The following is a 25,709-nucleotide window of genomic DNA, read 5'->3' on the forward strand; positions in this document are numbered from 1 at the left end:
CGCTAGTTTGTAATATAAGGAACCACTTCTTTTCTATGTGATTTTTCGCTAGCTTTCCTCATTAAAAAGATGCGCACGCGCATGCGCGCAAGTAAGTAGATAAGATAAGTAATAATACCCAGGTGCACACCCTCAGGATCCACTTATTTTCTATGTGGTTTTTTGCTAGCTTGCATCCTTAAAAAGATGTGCATGCGTGCACACACATGGATAAGTAATAATACCCAGATGTACACCCTTAGGGTCCGCTTAGTATGGGTGCATAATTTCAGGTTTCTAGGTTCTTTTCTCTTGGAGCTATGGTGGTCACACACACAGACACGTCTCTTTATTATTATAAATACAGAAAAGTGGAATTCGAGATATTTTGTTTCCTTTGGCATTGTTATAGGAAAGTATAAATGGTTACCTATGAAGAATTTAAAGCAAGTTTCCATAGTCTCATCCTTCTTGTGGTGCAAACTGTTTGGTGTTTTTGAATTGTCTTGTCATCTTCTTAAAGCCTGGGTTGTCAAGAGCATCTGTATTTGATATTACACAGAGTAAAGTGATTTTAGTTGTTTCCTACTGTATCATTTCTTGATCAAGAAACTAGATGTGCTAGAAAAGCATCGTAAAGTAAGAGGCAGTCTTGATTTTTACAATTCAAATAACAAACGTGATGATATTATCAACATGTCAACTAAGCAGTCCATGTGAGAACATGCAATATGTTAGTATGACTTACAGAAGTATAAACATATACATATCACTAATTTAGTTCATGAATGTGTTAAGCCACAACTTGTCTTTAAACAATAATTTTCCCATGCTTACTTAAAAATTATCTTTTCTTTCATATTTGCTTTGAAACAGATTCTTTTATAGCTAATTTCATCATCGTAAAAATTTTTATGTCATTTTTTTAAAATTATCGACCTAACCTTATCTTATTTACTATCCAAGGTTTTCATTTTTATTTTTTCAAGAAACTGTACTATCCGGTTTTTTAAATCAACGTAAACCGAACTCTAGCTGAATCTAGATTTGAGTCAAGTATTATCAAGATGCTTGTTTTTATGGTGTTGTAACTAGACACTTACTGATCATTAAGTCATGATAACGTTGTTGCAGCTTTTTTCTGACATCAGCAATACTTTGTGTGATCTGCCCAAATTACGTTTCTTTTTTTGTTGTTTTTTTCCTGTAGTATCAATTTATTTTTGTGTGATAATTTGTTTTTACATTCAGTAGCGCGCGTTGTCTATTCAGCCATGCTTACTTCCACTGATTGGTTAATTATTTTGATATTAAAGTTAGAAAAAAAACGACCTTTACTTTCCAGATAATTATAAGAGAATGTTTATTTTAACTGACATAAAATTATTTGATATTACAATATTGGTTAAACTATAAAACTGCCTGTGGTGTTATATTTCTCAAGTCTGCCGTAATATGCCTCTACCAATGTATAGATTATTATTATTATCTCACTACTGTTCTAATACTATAGTATAATTATGATACTAACTATATAAGTACTCAACTCAAGAATAAACTGACACACGAGTCATTCTGTACTGTGCTTATGGTCAGGAACAGGGATATGAAGTTGTAGGCATCAGAAGTCCATATAGTGATGTATTCTTCATAGCCCTACATCATGTGACACATTTTGAGATAACCATACTGTTTAACACAGATATTGGAAATAAAAAAGGCTTATCAACATAACAGAACTTGCCCGTGGGTATTGTCAAGAGTTTGGTACCGCTATCATGGCTCTACATGCGTTCACGCATTGTGACATAACAAGTGCTTTCAAGGGTATTGGTAAAGTGCAACCAATCAAACTACTTCAGAAGATGCCTGCATTCCAAGAAGTTCTTGGTATACAAAGGAATTCATGAACCATTCCAGATCATGTAGAAGCAGGCTTGGAAGAGTTGACATGTGCGAGGTATGGCAAACCACGTTACAAAAGTGTTAATGCTTTGCTGCTCTCAAGTAGAAATGTGGACGGTCTGATGGCAGTATAAGTCTTAACCAGAACATCGACTTTAATCAGCTACCTCCTTGTAAGAAAGTATTACGTCAGCACAATAGACGGATTGATTACCAAGTTGGCATCTGGAAGTCTGCCAATGTCCTTCAACCAGATATACCAAGGCCAACAGAAGAGCATGGTCGGAAGTTTGTCAATGGAAAGCTGAAACCTCTCTGGTTTTAAGGATATATTCTTCCAACAGAAATCGCTATCCTTAGATGTTAGCGGGAAGTGCGACGACCCAAGCTCTTCCGATGAAGACTCAGATCACAGCAACTTAACAGACAGATGATAATATGGACAGTGTTCATGTTAGATATTCACACATTCTTTAATGTTTTTGTATTCGTAGAGCTTTTAGTGAAATGAATGATGAATCGTTTTTACGAACACCCTTCCTGGTATAGTAGCGATTCAGAATGACTGATTTGCAACAGAGAATGTGTCATTGTAAAGCTTAAGTACAACTAATTTTCTGAATGTTGTATATATATATATAAATTAGTTTTATCTCAGTCTTTAAGTTTAATACTTTTAATATACATAACTGACTTATTCTTTTAGAGATTTTCTGACATTTGATTTGCAAAAAATGTTACATCTTGATTATTTGTAAAATTAAAATTAGTATAACAACTAAATTATTTACTTCGTTATATAAATGCATATCTTATGTACAATGTACAACAAACAGGTTTCCATACATATTCGAAGGCAAAACTTTATTTATAGTTTAATCGTGCTTCTTACACATTATAAATATATATATTTTGTAATTAATTATTTGCTGACGTTATTACCTCCACCACCGAAAGTGGACGGGGGTTATGTTTCACCCCTGTGTGAGTGTGTGTGTGTTTGTCAGCAGGACTTCTCAAAAACGGCTAAGTAATTAGTTTTTGGAAGGTAAAGGTCACAAATATCCAACAAATCCCTACCTGTTAACATGGGGACCGATTTTCATACTCTTTTTGCTCTACAACTCAGTCAAATATGATTGGAGTGTGATGAAACTTGGTGGACATATGCAGAATATTATATATCACTGTCCTGCCAAAAATGGTCCGTGTCCGTTGATAACTCTGTGTGACGGAGGTATGTGCTCTACTAAGTGCCCTTCTAGTTCATACTCTAACAAAGCTTGGTAAGATATTTTGTTCAGACGAGATTTATTTGTAAAACTAAGTACTTTTGTAACAAATAATTACACACTCTGTGTATATGTTGGTAATCTTAAAACTTTAAATAACTTAAAGTATGCATTCTACACTGAAGGTTATTGTCTGTCTAAAAGTTTCGTGTAATTTTTAACTCCCATAGCTGACCAGTGATTATCTTATACAAACCAGTTTTAGCAACCTTAATAATTTAGTATCTACGGCTAACTTAGCATAATAAAAACGATATTCCAGGTCCCATGCTACTTTTGGAATTATATATTTCATTCTTGATCTTATTCAATCTGATGTCTATGATTATTCGCACTGTTGCTCAACACCACAATTCTAACAAGTTTGTTTGAAGAATGGCGAGGTCGATCTTAGCCATTATATTTTGACAATAATTCCACATTTCCTATGTACTCGAATGTTTTCTTCCAAGACCAAGTTTAAGCGAACAAAACGCGTAGATGTCCATGGGTGCACAGCAGGTGACTTCAGAGCTATTTTAGAGGAGGAAATAGCAGAAAAAGAACACCAGTTTCATTCTCTATAGTTCATGAAGACAGAAAATGGTGCTTTAGACTCATTCGTTTGTATTGACATTATATCCTAATGTAGCGTTATCTTTTGGGCTGTCTGACCACACAGTGCTAATGGTGAAACGTTAATATAGACATGCCTAATAAATAAACCACAGTATAGATTTGCAACACGCCATTCCAAGATGAGCAGGAAAAATGCAAAAACAACAAATAACGACCAACAGTCGAAGGAAAGAAGTCGAGAATCCGGTACAAATATGTAGAATTTGAAAAATAGACAAATAAATAAGGTTAGTTCACCAAACATCGAACAGTTAGCAGAAGGATGGTTGTATAAAGATGGAACGAAGTGGAAGACATTTTAATTCGAAGGAATAACGCCGTAAATTACCTTCGAATAAATTAGTAATGTCTTGAAATATAGTGTCTGAATTGGGTAAAAGATGGTAAATGTTGAACAGATTGTAAGAGTTGACATGTAATGTTTGAAATAACAAGGTGTAAGAGCGAAGGAGTAACTCAAGAAACAAAAACAGACTAAGAAGATGCCTTAGCGGTGAAACTAGAATTCGAAAGGCGTAGCTGTGTTTCAAAGTTGTATTAAATATTATTATCTTTAGTTATATGCATGGTGTTTGTAGCTGTCTTTTACTCTCCAAAGTTAACCTATTCTTATATATATATGACTTGAAGATCATTATGTATAGCTTTGATTATTCAAAATCAAACTGATTAAGATATGTGGTAAATTGAGTGATAGATCGGACTTCATATTTATCTTTATTTGTTGAGTACAATGATCAGATTTCATGGACATAGCGGCACATAAAAATCATTAGGGGTAAGAAGTGAGTTGGACAGATGAATCTGAATCGTATTTTTCTGCTTTTGAAGTAAATTTTGAAGTACTTTTGTTTAACGTAGAAGACGATCAAGGATTGTTATGACTTTGATACGAATGTTATGCAAGAAAGTGCAATTAGTATATGATATTTTTAATTATATGCATTGTTAGTTTGAGAGTTAGAAGTCAAATAACTTTGATAAATATGATTTCGTTGTATTTTACATTAATTGTTTCTGTGCACGCTTTGTGTTTAGGAGCTGACATAATTTAGAGCTGAAATGTAGTTTTAGAACGTAATTATCAACATCTCTGAGATACATACCTATTAATTAATGCAAATATAGTTACTACTATATCATTATTTAGTAATTGACCATGTTACACAAACAGACCTTTCGTCCTACCACAGAGTACCTGTTCGCATGAGGGGCATAGTCAAACAGAATTAGGCGTGGTTCGAGTGAATAAGCAAATTTCCTGTTGAGTTTGTAAGCTGGCAATTAAGTTTTCAATGATCATGTGTGAGAGAGTGAGTTAATTTCATTACCTGTGTCTTGGATTTCTCAGATGCAGGTCTATATGCCTAGTGTTTTGATAAGAACGGAAAACCAATTTTGTTTCGTTTTTCATCAGGTGGGAAAGGAAATACATTTAAGTTACAGACACACAAAAAGCGAGAAAGTGTGTTGTGGAAAGTTCATTTGTCAGATACTCATGTACTAAGCTTTTAATAATTAACCTTGGTGGAAAGTATAACTCGTGAAATATTGTGAAAAAGCTGTTAAACAAATCGCAAGAACGAAAAAAAAAAGCAAAATAAAAGGACTGCAGTCAGCTATAAGAAGTAGGTGAGTCACAAAACAGGAAACCTGGTATCCTGAGCGGTTTCGGAAAGTAAGCCATCCCACCTATAGAGAGCTAAGGTTAATGGATCTCTTATTTCTGATTTAGATATATGTATCAATCGTATGATATTGGTCAATATTTTGAACTAGATGACAAAATGCTTAGTATTGTTTTTGATTATTATTATCATGAGGCTAAAGATACTAAAAGTCAGGTTATAATTGCCATTTAAGGCAGCTTTTCAAGAAGCCCTTGACTTTTTCATCCTCTGGAACAAATGAAACAAACAAACAAATAAAACTATATAAATAATCGATAATAACTTTGAAAATCAAACTGGCGTTGATAGGTGATGTAAATAAAAGACATCATAGAGATCTGATGATGTAAAAAGCACATCATAGCAAGAAACTAATTTAGATAATTAACGCGGAAAATCCCATAAGACAACAACAAAATGAGAGCTTAGTCAGAGAAGGCGAATAATTTCAAAAGGACAAAAAAGTTGACCATTAGCCTCCATTAATAAAATGAAGAAGTTAAAAGAATATATACCAATATATGAGTGTAAGGGATTTTAATAATGCTTTAGTGACAGATCGATCTGAACAGCAATATTGTATTTGTATCTGTATATGAGTAGGAATTTTGATACTGAGAGGTGTATAACTTGAGAGGTGGAAGATGCTAGTTTTAATCTTGGCTTTATGCAGAGTTAAGAGTTGAAGTGGACGAGGAATGATTCTAATTGGGTGCAGATTTTACTGGGAGTTAAATGTAGTTTATAATAACGATGTTCCAGATTTAGAATTAAGACCTTTATTGTTGACTGTGCTGAATCTGATGACCCTTATTACGCATTATTGCTAGATACTACAATTTCCATTATAATAAGTTTCTGAAATTACCAGCAAAGTCAATCTTAGACTATACAAATAATGATTTCCTAGCAATTCTGTGATATGGTTCGGCACACACTATGAAGATAGATTTCCGAGAAAATCATGTTCATAATAAAAATAACAAACCAGTTAGGACAGAAAAACGTAATCGCCTTGTACCCATCCATACCCATAGAAGAAGGCACAAATTGTATCATTAACTTCACATATTCACTTGATCAACACATTTTTTCAGAGAACATCACTATAGAAACCATCCGCACAATGCTTAATTTTGTCCTAAAGGACAGCAGTTGTTTTAAATTTGGAGACACTTTGTACAAACAAAAGAAAACAGTAGCAATTGGTAACAGAGCAGCAGTCACATTTGCTATAATAGTCATACATACACTAGAAACCACGACTCTTGACACATATAGAAAACAAAACAAGCTTAACTCCAGAAGTGTATTGCTCATATAACGACGACATATTTGATATATGGAATCATGGAAAAGAAACACTACAGCAGCTTTACCATTTCCTAAGCAACTTCCACTCATAAATCAAGTTCACACTAAAACTATCCAGTGTAGAAGGAAATTTAACATTCTTAAACATAATCCCAAGACAGACAAATACGGAGTTCTATTCATATCAGAGAAGCTGATATTTATCCATTACAAATCACACCACCCAGAACAAGTCCAAAGTAGTACAATAATAGGAGAGTTAAGGAATATAAATCGAAACCGAATGCCATTCAAACAGCACAAAAAATACTTTAACAATCTACTATTACCAAACGGATACCCCGAATATTACATCGAAAATGTTTTCCCCCAGTGGCACAGCGGTATGTCTGTGGAATTAGAATGCTAGAAACCGGGTTTCGAAACCCGTGGTGGGCAGAGCACAGAGAGCCCATTGTGTAGATTTGTGCATAAATTCAAACAAACAAACACAAAAAATGTTTAACATTATAATAGCAACAGGCCCGAAACCAAAACAAACAACAACAAAAATACATGAAAACACCCACAATGAACATTTCTTCCATAAACAACACAATCACAACCAAGATTCGTAAAACCATTAAATAATCCCAACATAACGCAAAACAAAATCTGATAAAACACTGAAAGAACTATCAGTTTACTCTTGATACTCACAAAAAAAATATGCCAAAAAAACAATGCCACGCTAGAGAAAACGGAGCAGGACAAATGTGCCACATCAAATACGTTACACATGCGCATCTCAGAAGACATCAGTGCATTATATAAGTATGAACAACACAAACCCACCCCAGCAGAACACTTCCTATACAAACACGGAACGCTAAACACAAAAACATCAAAACCCATTTAAAGTTTCTATCTTATAAAAAAACAAAGATTTTAAAGAAAATATATGGAAGCTATACTGATTAACGAAAAAAATCCAAAAATGAACAGAGACAATGGGTGGTACATGTAACTAAACCACCATTCAAATACATCATACCAATACACTTGACACTATTACTTTTAGTTTAACACTTGCGTACTCTGGAGTATCACACAGTTTTACAATTTGATTTTAACATTGCTAGTAAACTTTGTATCCTTTCAACTTTAAGTTTTTGTTTTCCATTTTCAGTCTATGCGTATTTTAGCTAATCATAACACATTTTGTGGTTCTCTTTATTTTCGTATTTACCCCCCCCCCCCAGTGGCACAGCGGTATGTCTGCGGACTTACAACGCTAGAATCCGGGTTTCGATACCCGTGGTGGGCAGAGCACAGATAGCCCGTTGTGTAGCTTTGTGCTTAATTACAAAGACACAAATTTTCGTATTTCATATAAGTAATATATGTCATATGTTAGTATAGCAAAGACGTATCCCTGTTTTCTGGATTGTTTTCCCATCATTTGATTTTTCAAGCAAGAGTAAATGGCCTTTTGCAACTGTTACCACTTTTCTCTTCCCTAATTTCGATGCAAACTCATTGTCACTCCACACATCATTGAGAACAGCAACTAGTTGTTATTTATTCTCACCGTTCAATAGAAAGTTCCTCCAGTTTACAGGCTTTTGGGTCATTTGGCTCCTAATGGTCAATTTTTCACTGCAGCTATGTCTTTCTCGTTCCATCTTTTGATCAATCTTTCTTTATACATGTCATTACTGAAGATGAGATCCGACTTCTCGGGCAGACTCTCAAACATCCTATGAGAGATCTCCTTGAAGTTATCAGGAATGTCTTGCAATATGTGGACACTTAGTGTTAATGCTTTTGCAGGAATTTGAGCATCATCAACATCCTTCATTAAATATTGGAATCCTTTCAATTTATCGGTTTTCGCCAAGTAACCATCAGCAGTGCCAATGCTGTAAGGAACAGGACTTATTGGATACTTTATCAGTTCTTCGATATCGAGAGTTTTATTTAGCTGTGGCTTAACCAGCAACTGTATGGGCACAGTGCTGTGTTGCTTGTAACTCACAACTCTGTTCGGTGTAGTCTTCAGTTTCACAAACTTGTTCATGCATTCGAACGTCTTCAATTTCAATTTCTTCACTGGTTCAAAGAAGTGGTCTTTAGTATCGAGTCTTCCAGTGATGAATTTTTCTTTGGCCTGTTTTCATAACTCTTCAACTGACATCATGTATTTTTCAATATGAGTTGGAGTAGAGACACCTGAAGAAATACAGTAGAGCTTATCATGATCTGTGATGTTGAATGGGTTTAGAAAGCTGTCAATTGCGTCCATGGTTCTAGTGACCAGTCATTCGCTCTTGCTAATTTCTGCTGGTCTCAGCTCTTTGTGTTTTCTCCAACCCTGAGAATCAGACAGCAAATCAGCTTTAACGAATGTAGCGTCTATGAATTGTGCCCTTTCATATGTTTTTTTCATCCATCTTTGATAAGGATTGAAGTTTGTAAGGATTGCAGTCATACCAGCACCACATCTCCCTGGTCCACCATGGAATTTTGCATGCTTCCTGAATGTTTCTTCCATGGTTTTGTAGACTGCACATTTGTTCCCGTGAACCAACGATCTTGCCACTGATTGCTCTTCTTCAATGTTGGTCAGGAATACTGAAAAAAAGGTTAGGTACCGTGAATAATTATGTCCATCGAAACTAAAGAACAAGTCAGCCATCTTGTAGATGCTATGTATATACAGCGGATAGTTGTTAGTCTTTACTGCTTGCAGTAGTTCCAGAACCAGCCATACATGGTTCATATACGAAAACTACAATTGTGCTGTTTTTCCAAGTTTACATTTGGCAACATCAGACTTGAACTTCAAATACTTGTGGATCTGTGAACTAGTGACCTTATGGTTCACTACGGTAGTTAATGATTGTTTTGTGGGACAATCAAATAGACTCTCAAAGAGGTGTTGTGATTCATCTGACAGGTTCGACATCAGCTGATGCTCCTGCTTTGTTGACAGGAAAATCTGTAGTAGTAGCCATTCAAGTGCTTCAAGCAGTGTACTTGTGACAAGCCAAACCTTGATGTGGTTTTTACAGCTCTTTGAACTTGTAGGTTGTAATGGCGTACTTCTGTCCCTCTTCTTTTGGTGCTTCTTTAGAGTATCTGAGACATTCCTGTACAGCCTTGTACCCAGTAATTGGGTAGTAATCGATTGTTGTGATTTTTTGATGTTTTCTCTCTAGTTGAACCCAACCCTTCATTGGAACTCCTGACCTGTCTTTGCACTGTGCGTATGTGCCAGGACCCACAGGAGGTTTTGATAGGTTACATCTTTGTGTGATTTTTCTTCATTCACACATGCCCATCTTCGCACCTTGTAGGATAGGCTCTGCCTCTGTGTGATGTAACATTCAGGAAGAGTTTGTGAGCTGTCGAGTTTCAGTGATCTGTCTTTGGTTTGTTGGATGGAGGTTGCTGGAGGAACAATGATTTTGCGTTTCTCAGTATCATGTTTATCTTCTTGCTCAATAAAAGGTTCTATTTCTTGCAGCATGATGCCATAGCTTATATCAATAGAACCTGATGCTGTAAAGTGATCAAAGTGATCTGATTCTTCTAGGTGTGTCACATAGATTTCTCTCATAAAGTGTCTAATTTGATAACAGCATTTCTGTAAATGATGGCACACAGTTTCAAAAGCCTCGCTGTGTGCTCGTTCGATATTAGCTTTTGATGAGGCAGCTTTGAGGTTGGTGCTTCACCATGATGATGGATCCTAGATTTATTTAACTCGACAGCACATCGAAGTCTTTTTTATCTTCAGCTATTTGAATGATTTTGCTCCACCTTTAAGCATAGCTGGTCTCTCCAATGTGAAGCGAGTGAAATGCTGTGAACTCCTTGCAATGTATGATGCATAGTTCTCTATTTGCATGTTTGTCTTCTAGAGAGTCCTCTACTGCTTCAATGCCCCTTTTGCGTCTCTTGGATGACCATTTCATGACGATAAGGTGACGATTTTATCATGAATTGTTTGTCAAAGGGAACTGATTATACGCACAGTAGCCTGAAATAAAAAAGACGTTAAGTATATGTTGCAGATGTGAAATTGGTAAAGTACATATATATATATATATATGGTTTGCTACAAGTATTTTTCATTTCAGACTTGCTCAATTTTTCAGCAAAGAAAGCGTAATATTTGTCTTTCTGAACTATGTCTTAAGTATTTCAACCAACTTACAAAGGATTTGGTACAAAGATACCTTCTTGCAGGTTCCAAGCAGTGATATAAACAGTTTTCGATTTTTCTGGTGTTAAAATTAGCCATTTTGGGATTGCATGTCGAAAACACTTTGCATTCACCAGCGAATATTAGATCATCCTGTAGCTAAAGAATTGTCCCATTTCATTAACATAAATAACTATTTACGAAACACGTTTTATTGTTTGAGATTATTTATAAGCCTACCAAACTAAATTACTTTATATAACAGATATATTAAGTATACAGGTCATTTGGTCGTTGTTAAGCACAAAGCTACACTATGAGCTATCTGTGCTTTTCTCACCACGAGTATCAAAACCCGATTTTTAGCGTTGTAAGCCTGCAGACTTACAGCTATGCCACTTGGGAGGGGAGACATTAAGTATACAGAAAAGTAAGTAAATTCTGCGTTGATCAACAAACTGGTAACGGTTTAACGTATATATATATATATACGTGTGTGTGTGTTGTTGTATCTTTCAAACCAGAGGTATACGATTGTCTATTTTTATATGTTCTTCTGTGGCGATGTAAGTAACAAAACTTAACTTGGAAGGAAGAAGCAAAAATCAATTCAGTGCTTTGAAGTGGGGAGGACACGTGATATTTATCATATTGCTAGATATGAATAATAAACTTACGTAATGAAACAAGTCAAGTCGAACTCTTTATACCATATAATAGTTAATATAACAATAAAAACTATAGTTACCTGGTGGGAGAACGGAAAGTTTGCGGTAAAGAAAGGAAAATTACGGTCTTATAACACTCACATTCGAGGTTCGATTCCAGGCGGGGGACATAACAGAAAGCTACTGTATCTTTGTTTTAACACATTTTAACCCTCTGTCCCTGATATTACGTGATAGTATATAAACTAAAGTGTCAGAATTTTTTACCCTCTTCATTTTAGTTAGTTCGACTCTGAAATCAAAAAAGGTGACTGCCTACATTTAAATGTTTTGCTCCTGAAACTGCCAGATCTTTTTATAGTGATGATCCACAAATAATCACTAATTCACATCTTTACACCTGTCCAATTCCAGGTACTGAACAAAATGTTCAGTCGCATAACTACTTATAGACCGAGTTTAATGAATGACGGTGTGGACGAAGGTGATGGTGGAACTAAACAGAAAAGGTTCAGGAAAAACAGAAGTGTTCGAAGCAGTGTATTCCGGAAACTCCCTCGAAAAGTAGTGGTAAGTTTCGGTGGGGAATTTATTAACCGAGAAAATATTTCTTAGTTTTGGTGTGAAAAATATCGATCTTAGAGAAGAAATTTATGTTTAGATATAAAACCATCTTGTCAGAATTAGAAACTAAAGTTTTATTATAGTGTGAAAAAAGGCATTTATATCATAACAGTTGTTGTTGTAACAAATGGGTTATATAAATGGTATTCCGACCACTACTGTGTTTGTTGTATCCTAATTAGTCTGATGAGCTCTGGATTGAGTGGAACACATCATCGGCAAATGGATATGACAAACGTAGTGTGGTTGGGATACTATTATTATACACTCTTCTAATTCTTGAAAATTCCGAAGGGACTATATATAAAATTCAGCGTTAAAATATACTAATATCTGATGACAATTAAATTAAGTTAAAGTTTTGTTCAGGTCGAAATATATTTATCTTAACATTATGCTTATGTTGAAATGTATCAATATTGGTAATTAAAGGTAAGTTTAAGTTTAATATGTATCGATCTTGGAAACCACGTTATGTTCAGGTCAAACTCAGTAAGAAAGTACGAGTTTTCAGAGCGTCAAGTACTCCCATATTTTCCTATTTGTTCCTATATATTTCACAGAAATACCCATTGTTTCTTATACTTTGTGTTTTTTTTCTTCTTAAAATACAAATATTCAAAGAAAAGTGACATACTTAATGTAAACATTTTACAAAATTTCGTTTACAAAATTATATCTTTTAAGACTTTTTAGATTTCTGCTTTTTCTTCAATATATTTGTATTTCTCTCAGGTGTGGCGCCCGTGTCCAACCCAGCCACTAATAGCCTCAGTTGTTGGATAAACTACCTGGATCCATTTAGATCAAGGAAACCATTGTTCTCACCTTTTAATGGACTGTTTTGTTTTTGGCAGAAAAACTAAAAACATGATTCTGATAATAAAATCATCAGCATGGGGAAATGTGCTATTAAGTACTATTGTGGTAATAAAAAGAAATATTCATCAGTTTTGGAGGAAGAAAAGTTCAGAATATATATGTTAGGCAAATGTTAAGTTAGAGCAACCTTTCTAGATGTTTTTCAAAGAAATGTTAAAAATGTGTTAAAATATCCAACAACTGAAGCTGTTTTAGAAAATTGTCATGGCTATCTAAAATTTCAATAATTATTTCAGGTAAGAGTTTGTTAATTATGCCAGGAGACGAAACCAAGTTTAATGAAAGGTGATTGCTTGAGGTTGATGGAAATGGACATGAATTGAACTTGTGAAAGAAAGTACCTTATATCAAGGAAAATGTATCAATTTGAAATTAAATGTGACAGGATCCCATCATACAATAAGTAAATCCCTTCTTTCACCAAATACACCCAAAACTCACATTTAAACGTCAACCAATCACTGAAATCTGAAAGTGCAAGTACAGAGTTTCCAGGTGAAAAAGCAGGACCTTCTACTCAGATATCTGGGACATTAATTGGAAAAGATAAATCCACAGTTCTGACTTACACTGTACAAATAGAGGATACCTTGTGTGCAGAAGTTATCTGGGTAGCAAAATGTGTATTGTCCAACAGTAAAATGTGATGGTATTGCTGAATCTTTCAAAGGGATGTTCAATGCCTAGTAGCGAAAAGTTTCAGTATGAGTAGAACAAAGTTATCTTACCCACTATCAGATGGTTTGAGTCAAGCTTTCACTTCTACTTTGACATATGATGTACGAAATTCAAATAACTATTTTTCGTTGCACTCAAATGAGACAACTCATACACAAGTAAATAAACAAATGGATCACTTGAAGAGGTACTGGTCCCCAACCCATGATGAAGTATGGTGCAATTATTACAAGTCATTGTTTTTCTCTCATGTAGATGGAAAGTCTATTGCCAAGAGCATGGTGGAAACATTACAAAATAATTGCATGTCATTGGAATCCCTAGTTGCATTGGGTAGCGATGGACCAAATGTTAGCAACACAATCTTTAGAGAAGTTTCCAAGCTATTCAAAGCTGCTCGTTCAGAATGGAATGGTCTTGTTGGTGTAGGTACATGTAATCTTCATACAATGAACAATGCCTTCAGCAAGGGCATTACAAAATATGGTCAGGAAACAGAATAATTAGTAATATATGTATTTGAACTATTCACGACCTCGTCTGTAAGAAGGAAGATTACAAAAACGTACAAATAGATCTTGAATTTCCAGAGGAAGTCTTTATAAAGCACACACATGATCGCTGGCTGAGCATTGAACCAGCCTTAAGGCATATCGTTGAACAGCGATCAGGGATAAGGGAATATGTTTCAAAATTAGAGAGGGACGCAAAGACAATGCCTAAGAGTATCAAATTCAAAGGGATAAGGGAAGCAATAAGACGAGCCGACATGAAATTCAAATCATTCTTTCTGTTGTCAATTATCTTTGTGTTTAAAGATTCTCAAAGAGTTGCAAGCTGATCAACCCATGATTCACCTGCTATACATTCATGATGTAAGAAAAACACGTAGATTCAAAAAGTATTGATAAAAAAAGATAAAACCCTATAACTCGAGTGCTTTCGAATGGGGGAACTTTCTTCTTCAGGGGTAAACTGAGAATGGTGGTGTAACTGAGTGAGTGCTATATAAAGGGAATTGAGTGACGTCATGAAGGTCACCTGGGCTTTTTTGTATATTTTTTAATGTACATTTGTTAAGGTTGTCTCATTTCCGGTGCATTACGGCCGGCGGAAACGAGAACGTTATATGAAAAAAGATGTTAGAAATGTTTTGTTTTACAAATGGTCAAGAAAAGTATACTTAAGTGTTGTTAAAGTGAAATAAAGGTGACACGTGGAGATTAACTGAAAAATAAATCTTAAATAGATCAATTTCTAAAGACAAGCATGGGAAATTATCACAAATAAATAGTAAGTATTAGAAAGATTAGGGGTAAACATTGAAAGTTCATACTACACGTAAAATATTAAATAAATAAGAATTATCTGTTTGACAGGGAACAAACCAATGATCAGAGATCACTGATTCCAGAATCTAGATATGATTCCACAAGGTTGAACAGTATTCAGATCAACAATCCAATAAGCTTCTTTTACCTCTCTATCAGCCATAGTTTTAAAGTCGGTTTCAATGCCGATGAGAGTAACATCGCTAATAGAATGACTGGGTTGGTTGAAGAGTTGAACAACAGGGAGATATTTTTTGGTGTTAATAGAAGACTTATGGTTGTTGAAACATTCCCTAAGAATCGTTTAGGTACATGTTACATACTGGTGATTACATTTTTTTACACTGTATAAGGCGAATGGTATTTTGTGTTGTGCAAGTAATTTCTTTAGAAATTTTAAAGTTTCTCTGGTTGTACTTGTTAGAAAAAGAGTCATTGATTTCATGAATTTGCAGGTTTGACAACGAGCTTTATTACATGGATGACAACCATTCTTTGCTGAGATGTAATTGAGTTTTATATGAACAAGGGTAACTTTTAGACTTCTAATTTTCCGGAAGGAAACAACAGGAACTTCAGGAAATATCTGTTTAAGGCGATCATTCAGTTGTAGTAGATAAAAATGTTTTTTAAGTATGCGCGAAACTGCTATACAGTCGAATAACAGTGTTGGTTTGCGTCATTCTGCGACAGTCCAAGAAATATTTGTTCATCGACGTAACAGTCATTGTTTAAGATGATAATGATATAACTACCCATTATCTAAGTTTAGTATATCAAGTATAAAAAAGGACTTATTTTTTAATACTACGTTCATTGTATTTTTTATTGTTAAATTTTAATTCTCATGAATACATCAAGTCTTGTTTAAGATGGTAAAGATAAAAGTGTTAATTTTATAACTGAATCAAAAGTTAGAGATGGTGAGTGGAGGAAGAGGTAATTTTTTTTTCAAAAATGCACTTGACGCCCTGGTTTATGCTTTGACTAATCTATCTCGCAATTTTTGAAATTTTCGTCTATTTTTCGTCGTATTCTGTATGCTTTATTTGTTGCTTTCTGTTTACGTATGTTATGTCTACTTAGAACACTATTGTTACATTACTGTTTTTGCACATTTTTACGCGATACGACCATGTAGGGGACGGGAGGTCGTGGCCCAAAAGTTAGTTGGGCTACAGGTCGAAGAGTTCGGAGTTCAATAAGTGATGTTTCTGAGCACGCTCCGCACTTTTAGATATGACCGCATTATAAAAATGACAGTTAATCCCACTATTCAGTTTAGAAAAGTTGGACAAAGCCCTTCGAGTGGTTGACTGACTTCTCTACGGTTATACCTGAATGTTAGAGATACTTCCATCCGGTTATACCTGAACGTTAGAGATACTTCCCTCCGGTTATACCTGAACGTTAGGGATCTCTGACTTGACCATTTGTCTCTCGTATGCATAAGGTGCTGTTCGGTAGAGAATCTTAATTCAGTTGGCCGTAAGTTTGTTAATTGCTAACTTGTTTCCCATGAACAGGGAAGTGATATATTGTCCTCTATTAGACCTAAATTATTTTATGCTTCCCCCTGTAGTTGTGCTTTTACCTATGAAAGTGGAACTTAAAATATTAAGTGAAATGTTGTGGTTTGATAAATTTAGGGACTCTAAGTTTGTGTAGTTTTATTACACTTTATTTATATGCTGTAGGTTGAAATGGCACCTGAAGAAGAAGGCTCAGACATTCTGCATACCAACTGCGAAAAACCTCTAGTTCCAGATGATATTTACAGAGAAGGACTCCGATGTTCTCTTATAAATTCTTCTAATCCTTATAGCCTGTGGCCTTCCAGGACTTCATATCGATCTAAGCTATCTTCTCTGTCTGGAGTACTGCAGCGAGAAGGTTTTCAAAGAAGAAAACTACTGTCTAAAGACGAACGGTCTCCTGCGTATTGATGTATAATAAATTAATTACCATAATCTGGCTTTTCATCTAACTTGACATAGTACTTCACCGACAACAAAGGTTTTGCTAAAAATAAAGTATAAATTACCAAATATTGTTTATATTTTCAAGCTGATGATTTATAAAGGCCTATTTAGTTGTTTAGTTCATCAGAACTTTGTATTCTGTTAGATGATTAACTGTAAAATCAATTTGAATAGAAAAAAAAACAGCTGAAACTAAGAATATTAAAATAGAAAGGCTATTAGGGGCCTTTCAAACAGTATGTAACGCTTGAAAGAAGGCTATTTTGAGCGTTACTGAATGTTACTGTATGGGGGGAGTATCCTTAAACGATACGTAAAGATAATAACCACTTAAAAATCGTATATTAGGCAACAACGAAGCACCTATTAAACTCAAGGCTGTGTTACTGATCGTTCTATGACAATGTTGTGTTTAACGTCAAGTTTTGCGTCACATTGTCGTCTCATTTTATTGCACTTAAGGCACACTTTAATTAATCCACAAAAATACATGAAATTATTCTCAGTAAGAAATAAAATACTAATAAAGTTGAATTCGCAGATTTTTGGTTTGTTTTTTTTAGCACAAAGATACACACTGAGCTACCTGTGCTCTGTTCACAGCGAGGAATCGAACTTCTTAATTTAGTGTTGCAAACTTACCACTGTACAACCGAGGAACACGCGCGCAAAATACGTTCACATTCCAGACATACCTTTGAACACATTACATTGTGTTGCATTTCGTGATCTAACATTACAAATACTTATTATATAGACGGATGGAGTTTGGCATAAGCCTTTTTTGGTGCCTTTGCAGGAAAGGACTTTTATGTGGTCAGGAGCCACTACCGTAACTAAAAGAACGTCTGCGTTTATCTTGTTCCTTACATGAATAGAAACGGCCAATCCATAGGGTAGAAAGTACAGAACTAAAGAGCTCTTTGAGTGGTACTAAAAGTCGCCTGAAGAGTTGGTAGTAATAACGCAAAGGACTTTTATAATTATTAACGATGTTATACTATTTCTACACACTAAATTAATATATGTTGAAAATACATAATTAAGAACAACAGTATCAAACAATTTATGCTGATACCAGTTTGTGTATTTTATTGATCTTATGTCTGACAATAATACCCGCCATACTGTATTATTGTAATCTTTATCACAAATGTAAAATGATACAAACTCGTACTGTGTTATGGAAAAGCATAGAAAAAGAAAACAGTCTATTTACATTTGGACATCTATAACTAATATTGTCATACGATATGTCTCTGAATCATAACATATATTTAAAACTATCATAAACAGTATATATCCAAGTGAAAATTATCACAAGTTCATTTCCTGAATATCTAACCAGATTCTTTATAATATATAGTGATAGTTTTTACTCTGTAAAACAGTATTAATAGCTTCTTTATAGTAACGCCATGGAATTTAGATTAACAGTTTCTTGTCATCCTCTCCCCCCATGCAATCGGTACAGCCGTATCAAGCATCATTATTTAAGCTAATTGCTTAACTTAATACCACGTGACGCTAAACGCTCTTTAATTAAGATAATTTAATAAAATTTAGTAAATTTGTGCTAAAAATTGGCAGTGAATAATAAATAATAACAATCATCCATATGATTCTTTTGCAAACTTGAGCTAAAAACCGCTAATCTAGTTTGCTTGGCTTAACCAATACTTATGTATGTGCACGTCCTTTCACCTTATAGTTTTGCTGCTCTAAATCAGCCGTCTTTAATCCGAATGCAAAAAAAATTAAAAATGGTTCACTTTTACTCTTAGATGAAGCTGTAGTAAAAATGTTAGAGCTGATAGCTCACGTTACTTATTGCCTAGACTTGCACAAGGATTTTCATCACATTTGAGCGGTTTTTGTTGAATAACTTTGCATATTTAGCTTATATTTACACCAAATGAGACTCCTAATTTAGGTTGTAAAGATCTATCAGTGTACCAAATTTGAAAAAAAAAATCCTTAAAAGTTAAGTATGTTTTTCTATCAAATATAGTTTCCGTACTTTTGGTGCGAAGAAAAAAATAGGAAGAAACTCAATCAAAATTTGAGATGTTATATCTGAGGTATTTCTAAATGGATTGCCTTGAAATTTGGTATGTTAAGTCCAGTAGAACACTGCCACTGAAAATATGTGTTAGTTTGAATTACCACAGTCCGAGCTGCAGATGGTAGAAAATCGCTAAACTATCACTCCTGTTAATAACACACAGTGTGTCCTGCAGATTGTTTTTGTTGTTGTTGTTTTTTGCCGCAAGACCCGCAGTAGTGTGTCTTGATTAACCTGCACTTTCACATTGAGAAGCCCGGCATGGCCAGGTGGTTAAGGCACTCCACTCGCAATCTGAGGGTCGCGGGTTCGAATCCCTGTCACACCAAACATGCTCGCCCTTTCAACCGTGGGGGCGTTATAATGTGACGGTCAATCCCACTATTCGTTGGTAAAAGAGTAGCCCAAGAGTTGGCGGTGGGTGGTGATGACTAGCTGCCTTCCCTCTAGTCTTACACTGCTAAATTAGGGACGGCTAGCGCAGATAGCCCTCATGTAGCTTTGTGCGAAATTCAAAAACAAACAAACAAACACATTGAGAATTAAATGAACTATGATTTTAGCTTGAATAAATAGTTAAAGATATTTTCAACTCTATAGTAAAACTATAACTATTACGCGTGTGTGCCCCTAGTGGTTCAGCAGCAAGTCTGTGGGCTTATAACGCTAAAAATTGGGTTTAGATAGCCGCAGTGGGCACATCACAGGTAGCTATTGTATTGTTTTATACTTAATAATAACAACAAAAACTTGTGTGTGGTTGAAGAGGGATGACAGCGTTATGTAACTGAGAAGGGTGATGATGGTAATGTATTACTGTGCTTATCTGTAAGTGGCAGGAGGTTATTCCCAACAGTAGCTAATACCCAAACTGCTGAGTGAAAACTTTTACCCAATGTGTTGTATATCAGTTAATTATTTTTATGCCTTTATTGGGTAACTTGCATTTTTATTAAAATATCAGTAAAAATATAGCAGAATTTTTATTTTCAGATGATTGTTTTCTTTGAATGACCTTATTTAAAAATATTCGGTGTTTTTTACATCAACAGGTTTATTTGTTATCAGAATTTGGAAGCTGTATAACCAGCTAAGTGAGAAAAGTGACCTCACATAATTATTTACTGGGCATATGACTTTGTTTTGAAAACATTTTTATGACTTATTTTTAAAATTGTTGATATCGGAGAATTGTTTTGTAGATTTAGAAATTAAAAGTCAAATAAATTTAGCTGTATGGTTTTACATTTTATTAAAGAAATATTTAATTTTGCTATTACAATTGTTTGTAGTATAACATTAATAATCTTAACAACAACAACAAAGAACGTTAACGTTTGAAAGATAAAACATTCATTGTATAATTAAATTTTTCATAAAAAGCTGCTGTTACGTCACATGGAAATAAAGATGAAGCAAGCAAAGTGGTTGATTATTTGCCCCCAGTGGCACAGCGGTTTGTCTGCGGACTTAGAACGCTAGAAACCGGATTTCGATACCCGTCGTGGGCAGAGCACAGATAGCCCATTGTGAAGCTTTAGGCTTAACTACAAACAAACTTGATTATGAACTTTGATCCATATTGTTTTCACTACGTATTTAAATTAATGGAGTTAGACAATATTTTTAGTAAATAGTCAGAATCATACAATACAATGTTCTCACTCTTCAGTGCTTTGTCAGTTTACTACGTCTATCTTTCTTGGTCCAACTTGTAAACTAAAGGTTCACCATGCATAGTTTTATATTGTTAATGTGCTTCTTTTTGCCATACAACTGCTGCAGCTCATAATGTATATGAATGAAATAAGGACCACTCTATCCAGAACTTCGTTGCTCAAGTACCAAAATAATATCCATACTCGAACTTTCATTCCTTCTCTGACTTGATATAATGTTTCTTCTGCTATACGACAACCTTACCCAGATGCTAACATACAAATGAATGTGTGTCAACTAATGCAACCTCATTCCCTCCACATATTCCTGTAGACACTATAGCTCGTCCGTTCTATGGACAGACCAAATATCACGTACACAGAGCTAAGCTAAACAGAAGCTTGTTTAAGCAAACAGTCAGTCAACTTCTGCTCTGTTGTATGATATTCCGACATGATACATGGCAGTACTTTTTTCAGTTAGCTAAACCGAAATTAATAAACTTTGAAAACTCCCTATTGATAGTCTGTACTACTTATTCTGCCAAAAAATTGAGACTTGTAAGATATCGCAAAATGCACATATTTAGTGCAAACGACACCTTGTGTTAATTGACAAATAACTACTTGATTGAATTAGTCATCAGGTTTATGTGTCCAAACAACACATTAGTGATAGATTGTGCTAATGCTTATTACGATAGGCCAGTCTCCTTAGTGTATTATGTTAATTGGCTATTTGATATTATAATATTTTAATATAACTGTATAAAAATTTATAATTTTATGTTGTTAAGCCTTGTCACTATAGTAATTATGATACAACAGTGGTATGAAGAATTATGGCACACTCATCTAAGGCATGTCCCAGTAAAATTTTGTTTCAACCCTAATATTCATAAGTTCAATAGACGTTTTGTATTGCGGTATTTAATCCAGTTTCTTAAGGCCTGAATAAAATGAAATAAGTTGCTGGTAGTTCAGTGGTAAGCATCAGAGCTCCCAATGCAATTTTCCTGCTAAATTATCCTGTTATAAATGGCTCTAGCTGATACTTGCGCGGAAATCAGTTTACCTGAGAATATTACACAAGTGTTACTGTGACGTAATGCTACTACTGAAGGTCATGCTCTTCCAGATAAGTCTTTAAATATTTACTCTCTAACACTTATTGACTCATATCTAACTAATACAATGTTTCATCTAAGACTTTTTATGTTGTAACCAAGCCGGCCTGAAGAGTCCTGGTATTGACGAAAAGCCTCATAAGTATCAACATTAACAAACAAGAACTAGTTGAAATGCTAGTATAGACTCTTCTTACTGAATATATTTATATAGAAGGATGTAATATACATTATTATTCGTCTTATTGTGGTGCAATATCACTCGTGTATTACGTAAAACATAAAGATAAAGAACAACGTTGTTTTTGTTTTGTATGGTAGGGTCGCGCGTGGCTTTAGTGGTGAGCGTGACGGATTGGGTATTTGAGATTCCGTGGTTCGCATAAAGAAACAAGAAAAAACGCTTTCCTAACAGATCAGTGCTCCTAATTTTGAGGTTGTTGGTGCGCTAAAATACTACTTTTCGATCAGACAATATTTGCCCAGGAGATGAGGATAGGTTTTTTTTACTAACTGTTTTCCTCTAGTCTACTAATTCAAATAGGTATAACTAGTTTAACTTTGCTCGAATACCCGAAAACAAACAATCTAATATTATACTGCTCTTTTTAACGCTGGTAAATTTACGTTTTATGATTACGGACATTTAACTTGATTGTTAACAAATGCCAATAATATACACGAGAGGACATTATGTATATCACTCGTTTCTGATATGAAGTATTAATGATGGGAACACTCTCTGTGATTAAGATGTCATTGTGAAAGTTTAATATGTTACAGAATACTTACACCCTTGTTTGTATTTAATTTTACAGGTTTTTAAGCAAATCTATAAAAGATATTTAGAACTAATGTAGCTACCTATCTACACACACACTAAAGATTTGTTTGTTTTAAAACAAAACCACACTGGGATATCTGCTGTGGCCCCGCGGGGAATCGAACCTCGGATTTTAGCCTCATAAGTCCGTAAACTTATGATGCTGTCCCACCAGGAGGCAACAAAAAAAACGTAAAAAGAAATAATTTATCCCACTCCGAAAGTTTGAACTATTTCAAGTATTTTTTACTTGTCTGCTTTTATTTTTTTTGTCAAAATTTATGCAACAGACCAATGACTTTGTTTTTAAGGCGTATCCTAGGCTGTGAAAAAATAACAGAAGTAACTGAGCAGGGCAATGTAGTGTATAAAGTACTGAAAGGTTTCTTTGAGTGTTTTCCGAAATACATCAACTAAATTTGATACTTTTAAAATAAGAACAACATAAAATAACTATTTGGAGTATTCACGTAAGCGAATCATGATGATACCGTTTAATTTTAAACTGATCCTGAACGCCATTAGATATCAATAAAACGTTTTTTCATTGCTAACTACTTAATTTATTCATATTTTTTACAAAAAACAGACCTTTCTTTGTGAAATAGAACATTATATGTGATAGCGAACCTATAGTCTTATTAAACCATGATAACACATTTACAGGGCATAATCTCTTTGTATCTTTGCTGCAAATACGAAACAGAAAATATTAAGTAGAGAAATATTTTATCAAGTACTATTCTCTTACGAAAGTGAAATTACGTATAGTTTAAACAATTTTTATAATGTGAATGTCATTTGCTATCGAAGCATGATTGTAAATTTAGAATCAATTATATCTGTAATATCGTGTGGTTGAAATACTATTATACTCTCTTATTCTAGCAAAACCCCTAAAGAACTGAATAAAGTGTTTAAAGATACAGTAAGCCTAACATTGTTATCTTATGGCAAATGTTATCGATTATATGCATGGACGCCCGCTAGAAGGGGCAAAAAGGGAAATTTGCCCCACTACATTTCACAAAAAATTGCACGTATTATGATATAAACTTAACATCGTAGCTAAACTAAATATTTTTAGCAATTTTTATTGAAACTGTAAATTTGTGTGTGCGTTTAAGCATACATAAGACATATTTGTTTAGTCTGTTGACATACACTATAAAAGCTGATCCCCTACATACATGTTTAGCCCCTTGTTGAAAATATCTCCAATGATTATATGTAGTTTTTATTAAAAATTTTTGCTAAACTGGCTTACTAAGCCAATAACTCATCAAAAGATAAATAAATCATTGATAATCCCCACTTTGTCATTCACACTTTTATGTATATTTAGGAGCCCTATATCACATTTTAACATACGCTCGGTCTTTTCACACCTAGATTAGACAGAGATGAAAAAAGTGGTTAACAAGTGCTACATGGTATTAAATAAAGTTAACATCGATATATTAAAAATCACGTAGCAATGTATTTTGCTAAAGTAAAAATAAAAGATAAAGTTTTGGTATATTCAATTTTTGACTAACTTGCAGGTATTTAATTCTTAATGTAGAGAGATTAAACACTTGTTTTGTCACGGTAAAAGAGAGAATACGTTTTGAGACACTTAAGGCTAGGTTTGGGCTACAAATCTAATATTGGTGATAAACAATGCTGATTTATGGTATCCGATTTCTTTCAATGGATGGGATATAAATATTATTTCTCTTTATTATGTTTGATTTCATATGAAAAACAGGGTTGTAACCATTAACTCTGAGAATACCTATGTCATATCCTCGGTTGTGTTTTGGTTACTGTCTCGCACCCACACACAAACGTTGCAAGTTTATTTTCCCTTTTTTCTGTTTTGAATGTTTCCCTTCATATATCAGTTTTGTAGTTTACAAATCTCCGCATGCAAATTGGCCGTCATCTTTCAACTCTATGTGCTTCCATGTTACTGTTTTTTTTTAAGGTTGAAGTGTGTAAATCAATAACAGGCGCAACTTACGAGGAGACCAGTTTACTATTTCCATTCTTATAAAACGAACGATAGATAGCAGCACGTGAATAACAATCTGAATACTGAGTATTTTATTGTCACAATTTAAACTATAAATTACAAAACGAACAATAGACAGCAGCACGTGAATAACAATATAAAAACGCAATATTTTATTGTAACAATTTAAACTATTAGTTAGATAAATCACGTAAATTTTAGTCAAACTCATATCAACGATCCAAGTTCATGTTCTTTCTTTTTTTTTACATTTTTACACTTCAAGAAAGAAACAATGTAACGCTAAAACCTACACACCAGTAGTATAACCAATTCTGACTGAACGAATATGGTGATGTGCCTACCTCAAATTTCTTCCACGTCATCTTCCATTGGCTGGAATAATTCTAACTTAGAATGGTAGAATCTAGAAAATCAGCTGTCAGCCAGAAGATGAGCTTCGATCATTGATGAGTAAATAAAAAAAAACAACTTCTAAATGTGAACATCATCTAATTTTATATATTCATATAGTTAATAACAAATGATTGATAAGTTTTAATCAGAGAAATAAATTTTATAGATAGTAATATAAATTTATCACCATTTTATATAAAAGATGCTAACTTGCGTTTTCTATTGTTGTGAAGCTGATCTTTCTTTGCGTGTTATTTTGAATTATCTGCTGGAAATAATTCTACGTCCGGCCCACTCAAACGAAGACAATTTAATTTATTATCTCTTTAAACGATATTACAAACTCGAACATTGTTGTAACTTGTACACCTCAGTTTTCAACCATTCTAACTGTACTACACAACATAAAATCAATTTACTTGTACAGAGTGGTGCGATAGCTAACACTGATTCACTTTTGAAAATCACTCTTAAAACAACCCACTTTCTAT

The 25,709-nt window shown here is 34.3% G+C and overlaps 1 protein-coding gene across 1 annotated transcript in view; it reads left to right on the plus strand.

The window, feature by feature from the left end:
* LOC111088279 overlaps positions 1 to 17,674 on the plus strand; it is a 25,054-nt gene extending 7,380 nt beyond the window's left edge. Inside the window, exons 4-5 of the mRNA XM_022397934.1 lie at positions 12,050 to 12,205; positions 16,848 to 17,674. Of these exons, the coding sequence (XP_022253642.1) occupies positions 12,050 to 12,205; positions 16,848 to 17,096 (405 nt within the window). The 3' untranslated portion in view covers positions 17,097 to 17,674. The remainder of the gene's footprint in view (positions 1 to 12,049; positions 12,206 to 16,847) is intronic.
* The last annotated feature ends 8,035 nt before the right edge of the window (positions 17,675 to 25,709 follow it).

Source organism: Limulus polyphemus, unplaced genomic scaffold (genome assembly GCF_000517525.1).
Source record: "Limulus polyphemus unplaced genomic scaffold, Limulus_polyphemus-2.1.2 Scaffold3473, whole genome shotgun sequence".
NCBI classification, from domain to species: domain Eukaryota; kingdom Metazoa; phylum Arthropoda; class Merostomata; order Xiphosura; family Limulidae; genus Limulus; species Limulus polyphemus.